The 5,802-nt window shown below is 53.4% G+C and overlaps 1 protein-coding gene across 1 annotated transcript in view; it reads left to right on the top strand.

The window, feature by feature from the left end:
* LOC102034198 (prosaposin) overlaps positions 1-5,802 on the top strand; it is an 11,224-nt gene that overhangs the window by 1,151 nt on the left and 4,271 nt on the right. The window contains 5 exon segments of the mRNA XM_031063605.1: positions 2,466-2,590; positions 3,449-3,526; positions 3,612-3,737; positions 4,509-4,706; positions 5,641-5,784. Coding sequence (XP_030919465.1) covers positions 2,466-2,590; positions 3,449-3,526; positions 3,612-3,737; positions 4,509-4,706; positions 5,641-5,784 — 671 coding nt within the window.

The raw sequence follows: 5,802 nt of genomic DNA, 5'->3' as shown, positions 1-5,802 counted from the left end.
AGCACAGCCCTGCCACAGCTGGAGCTCGCTGCTGGATCCCCCCTGAGCGAAGCCCACCCCATCCCCCGGGCCTGGCAGGCAGCAATAGGGCAGACGTGGCTGACCTGCAACAGGAGCATCCCTGCCTTGCTCCTTTGTCCAAAATGGCATCATTTAATAACGCTGCTGCCTGTGTGCCTGGCAGCATGAGGTGGCTCCAGCAGGGCTTTGGGACGTGTAGGAGAGCTCACAGGACACCAGCTGCCCCAGTTGCTTACCCCGTGGCGGTGCTTTCCACCTGGGCAAGCTCCCCCTGCTCTCAGCTGCCGGGTGTTATGATTAGTCCTAATTACTTTCTGGCCCAGGACTTGCTGCTTGACCTTCAGCTTGAGCAGGGTGAGCAGTAAGTGCCGAGCTGAGGACCTCTGCGAGCCAGGAATGCGCAGAACCAAACCACCCGTGTCTTTTAGACCCTCTCGACCCCACCTCGGGCTCCAACACAGCTCCGTGAGAGATGCTGCGGGAGGACCAGCTCAGAAAAAAGCTGTGGGGTTGTTGTGTCTCCCGCCTCCTTGGTTTTGGTGCTGCCCCTTAATGCCTCCGCTGACTTGCCATTCCTGTTTGCCCTGATGCTGGGGCCGGGGCTGAAAAACATAAATATATCCCTCTGAGCTGATGGGGCGAGCGCGGCACGGGTGTGTGGGAAGCCTGGGAACCCGGGGGGACTCGCCCTGCCCCGGGGCCCGCCTGCCCCAGTGACAGCCCGATGGGGAAATCGGGGCTGAAACAGCTCCCGGCACCCGGCAGCGCTCCTGGGGCAGGGGGGATGGTGTGGGGGGCTTGGACCCCTCTCCCCACAGCCCCCAGGACTTTGCAGGGTGGCCCTGGGCACCTCACGCTGCCGTTTCATGGATGAGCTGGAGGCGTTGCCAAAATACAGCACGCAGGAAAAGAGGCTTTTGGGGAGAAACCCGATAAGAGCAGGATTGGGTGGAAGGAGCAGTTTCTGCCTTTGGCTGTATCCCTGCTGTGCAAAATCACACACAGGGCTGGGGGATAAAAGCAGGATGCAAATGCTCGGAGCGGGGAGGGCTGTGCTTTGCTTAAAGCTCTGCAGCAGGGTCTGTCTGTCTGTCCCTCTGTCCCCAAATTCCCGGAGCAGCTCCCGGCCAAAGCAAAGCGGCGAAGGGCTTGGCTTGTGCCTTCTCGCCGCCTCCTCGCCAGCCGCATCCTGGGTGGGCACAGCTCCCGGTGCGGACAAACCCTCGCTCCGTCCGGGATGAGTCCTGACACACCAAGGTGACAATTAGAGCGCCGCTCTTGCGCCACGCCACCGCGCTGCCGGGGCGGGCCAGGCCGGGCATTTACAGCCAGCACAAAACGCTGTCGTGGGGAGGAAATCAAACCAAAGGAACCTTACCAAAAGTGGCGTTGCTCAATCGTTGCCGGGAGCCGTGGCGTGATTATCCGGCTGCCGTGCGGGGCTGAGCGCCGGCGCGCCGGGTTTGCCCGTTTTGCAAGTTTTATTGCTGCTTTTATCAGCACCCGCCTCCGCGGCGTGTCAGAGGGCGCTGAGAGGCTGAGGATGAGCCCCAAATTCCCTTTGCTTCTGACCCTGTGGCAGATATCCCATTGGAAAAGCTGGCAGCCTGGCTGTCTTGGTTCGGAAAGACAGGAGTCTGCTAAGGAAGGCAGGAGCCTCCCCTGAAATGGAGAATGTAAACCCTGCCCACCCCTCCGAATTGCTATAAACTTTAAATTAAGGGTCTCTCAGGCAAAAATATGGGAGCAGGAAATAACAGTTCTTTAATAGGGAAGAAATAAAAAGAATAAAATAAACAATGCAGTCCACCAGAACAACACTGCCAGAGTCAGAACCCAACCTGACACCCTGTGGGTCAGGGTGTTTGTGGCAGTCCCATTGGAAATGTGGCTGCAGTCCTCTGAGGTATCAGATGTGGTTCTGTTGGAGCAAGGAGGATCTGTAGAGAAGGATGTATTCGGTGGAGTCTTCCTCTGGAGATCCAGTGGAGGAAGAGGCAGCTGCTGTTCCTCTGGGGAATCCCGTGGAGAAAGCCGTACTGGTGTTCCAGAATCTCAGGTTATATCTGGGTAGCAATGCTTGGCTCCTCCCTCTGGGCGGAGCATCTCACAATGGGATGTGATAGTTCTTATCAGCCATGCAGTGACATTCAATAGTCTGTTATCAGCAATGTCCCCTCTCGAGGGAGGTGTGATTGTGGTCACTCACAGAGAGAGATAAGGTAAACTTGACAAAGGTAATCTGCCATACAGACGGTAATGGAAAACATCTTGCATTGCAATCTTCAACACTGGCACAACCGACCTTAAAAAAAATTATAAATTAAACACCCCCTTCCCCCCTCCACGGCTTTGGGACTGAGGTGGAATCAGAGCAGGAGGGTGATTAGCATCGCTCGTTTGAGACGCCTTGCGGCCTGACAGCGCTCTCTCCCCTCCCACAGCCTGGGCCAGCCCCCTCCACGAGTGCAGCGAGCGGCCGGAGCACTGGTGCCGGGACGCGGCCACCGCGGCCAAGTGCGGGGCGCTGGAGCTCTGCCGGCTCACGGCGTGGGACCGGGCACTGGGGGTAACCGGGATGGGAGCGGGGAATGTGTGGGACCGGGGCTGGGAGCAGGGAATGCGGGGGGCTGCGGGAGTGACGCCCCAAACACGGAGATGGAAAGAGAATCCCCCCCTGCCCACCCCAGCATCCGTGTCTATAGCAATGCTGTGATGGCCTCAGCGAGGGGAGAGAATGATGCATCTGCCTCCATGGATAACAGAAGGCTAATTAATTACTTTATTATTCTATATTATTCTATACATCTACATTTTATTATACTACACTATTCTATACTACACTGTTCTATACTACACTATTCTATACATTAATTCATTAATGATTTTATTATACTACATTGTTCTATTCTACACTATTCTATACATTAATTATTTTATTATACTATATTATACTATACTACACTATTCTATACATTAATTATTTTATTATACTACATTATTCTACACTACTCTATACATTAATTATTTTATTATACTATATTATTCTATACATCTAAAACTCAACCCTGCACACACTGCACTGAATCTTGTGACTGTCACCCAACAGTCCCGACACACACACACTCTTGGCCCTGACACCATGACTTTGGGTAAACAATCTCCATATTGCATTCTACTTTTGCACAAACACAGGCACAGCAAATGATAAGAGTTGTGTTTTGCCTTTCTCTGATGTTCAGAGAATGTGAAACCCAGAAATATTTTTGGGAAGAATTGTGCCTTGCTTTTCTCTGGGAAGGGAAATGTGGCTACACATGCCTGCAGAAGCCAATGGGTGCCCTGGGGTGGTTTTGGGGTGGAGGATTGGGATCTGGGGAGGGTCTGGGTGCTGTGACAACATCCTGACCTGTCCCCTCTCTCTCAGCAGAAGGGGATCCCCTGTCACCTGTGCCAGGTGGCAGTCTCTGTGGTGGGCAAGATCCTGCAGGACAACCGCACTGAGGTGGGTCCCAGTGGGAAGGGGATCGGGGCTGGTGCTCCTCCCCTCCAACCCCACCGAGGCTCTGACCTCTCTCTCTGTCACCCAGGAGAAGCTGAGGCTGTTCTTGGATAAGAGATGCCAGTACCTGCCCTTCCAGGACTGGTCTGTCAAGTGCAAGAGGATGGTGGACACGGGCATCCTCGTCCTTGTCCAGCTGGGCAAGCAAGTGCTGGTAGGGCAAGGGGAGCCCCAGGTTTGGGTTTTCCCACACTTTGGGATGTCCTGGGGGCTTGCAGAGCCAAGGATGCTCCTGGAGCCTGGGACAAACCATCTGAAGGATGAGATGGAGAGGGAAATTATCACTGGTCGGGGGCTTTGCACAAATCACAAATGGGACGGGACTGCTGGGGAACGTGCCTTGAGCTGTTTTATTTTCCAGCATCAGCCTCATTACATGGTTATGACAATGGGAAGATGCCACCAGCTCACATCCCAGGCAGCAGACCAAGAACTCAATGTTACAACTCACTTTATAAGTTTTTTGACCAATCACACAAAGCAAAAGCACATTGACAGTAGTTCTATCCAACCACTATAAGCACACGTACCTTTGGTTAAACAATGCTTGCTTATTTCGAATACAATACCTGCTTGTGAGCCTTAAAACACAATGCACAGAGCTCCATTATTAAGCTTCGAACTTCCTAATATCTCACTAGATAAACTTTTCTGTAGCTTAGAGAGTTATTCTAGACAAGCATTAATACACAGACCATTGTTCTATTTGTCCTTGCTTTTCTACAGTTTAAATAATTTTTCTGCTGACCAATCTCATGGCTACTGCTTCTGCTGTCTCTGAGGCCTGCCTTTTGCAGCTTTCCCAAACCCCTCTGATTTTGTGGATTCCCACAGGAAAATGACCCACGGGGTGTGGGTGGGTGTGGGCTGGATGTGATGGAGGAGGTGCAGCCTCAAGCCCCCAGCCCTCTCCTCTGCTCCCCAGTCGGACCCCAAGGTGGTGTGTGGGACCATCAGGCTGTGCCAGCGCCGGGACAGAGCCACCACGGGGACCCTGAAGTTCCAGCAGCCACCAGCAGCTGCCACAGGCCCCAGCCAGGACTTTGCTGACCTCATTGCCCCCTTCATGGCCAACGTGCCCCTCCTGCTCCATCCCCAGGATCTGCCTCACGGCGAGGCCCAGGTACCGTGGCACAGGCAGGGGTGGTGCTGGTCATGGAGCCATGGGATGGTTTGGGTGGGAAGGGACCTTACAGGTCACCTCATTCCAAACCCCTGCCACGGGCAGGAACATGTCCAGGGTGCTCCAAGCTGGCCTTGGACACTTCCAGGAATGGTGCAGCCACAGCTTCTCTGGACAATCTGTGCCAGCATCCTAATGCTGCTTGGGGGTGAGAATCCCATTAAAAGTATCCCCTACTCAACAACAATTAGAGAAAGCTCCTAAAATTTCTGCAGAGCTGAAATGATTTCTGGCTGGCAGTGCTGCCAGTTTGGCGGGGGGATATTTCAGGATGCAGGAGGGAAATGAGAGATGCTGGTCAGAGTGGTGCCCCAAATTACAGCCAGTGTTTAAATCCCAGCCCTGCAAATGCAGGTTGGATTTTATTTCGTGGGGTACAGTAATAGTTGCCTCTCGAGCCAGGTCTGATAAGCCCTTGGAGGTCTATTTCACACCCAAGATAGCTCAGCTACCTTTGGAGGCATAAAAGCAGCAGGGTGGCTTCTGTTGCAGAATTTTCTCTGTAAGGAGTTTGTTATTTTGCCTTTTATTAAAACCTTTCTGGAAACAAAAAGGTTTTAACAAAAGGCAAAATAACAAACTCCTTACAGAGAAAAACCGAGCCAGGTGCAGGAGGTTCTTGCTCCTGGTAAAACACCTCACAAAAGCGATTGGTTTCTTTGTTCTCTTCTTTTTCTAGTAAATTGCCCAGGTGTGGTTTTTTGGCTTCTATCGAGTTGGCTGTCCTTAAGTCCTATGAGGTGTCTTTTTATCTGGTTGAGGAGAGAAACTTCTGGGCTTCTTTCCTTTCTGAGGGGACAGAGGACAGTTTTGTCACTCCCCAACAGGAGGGCGCGTTCCTCCAGGGTCCCAAGGTGTCCTTGTCGCCCTGCAGGAGACGGAGGAGGCGTGCGGGGACTGCCTGCAGCTGGCCAGGGCCGTGCAGGAGGCGCTGGGCACCAACTCTGCCTTCAGCTGGGCGCTGGTGGCACACGCCAAGCGGCTCTGCCAGAGCCTGCCACCCCTCCTGGCACGGCAGGTGAGCGGAGCAGGGGAT

This window comes from Geospiza fortis, unplaced genomic scaffold, assembly GCF_000277835.1.
Source record: "Geospiza fortis unplaced genomic scaffold, GeoFor_1.0 scaffold637, whole genome shotgun sequence".
Lineage (NCBI taxonomy): Eukaryota > Metazoa > Chordata > Aves > Passeriformes > Thraupidae > Geospiza > Geospiza fortis.
This window is presented reverse-complemented; position numbering and strand designations above follow the sequence as displayed.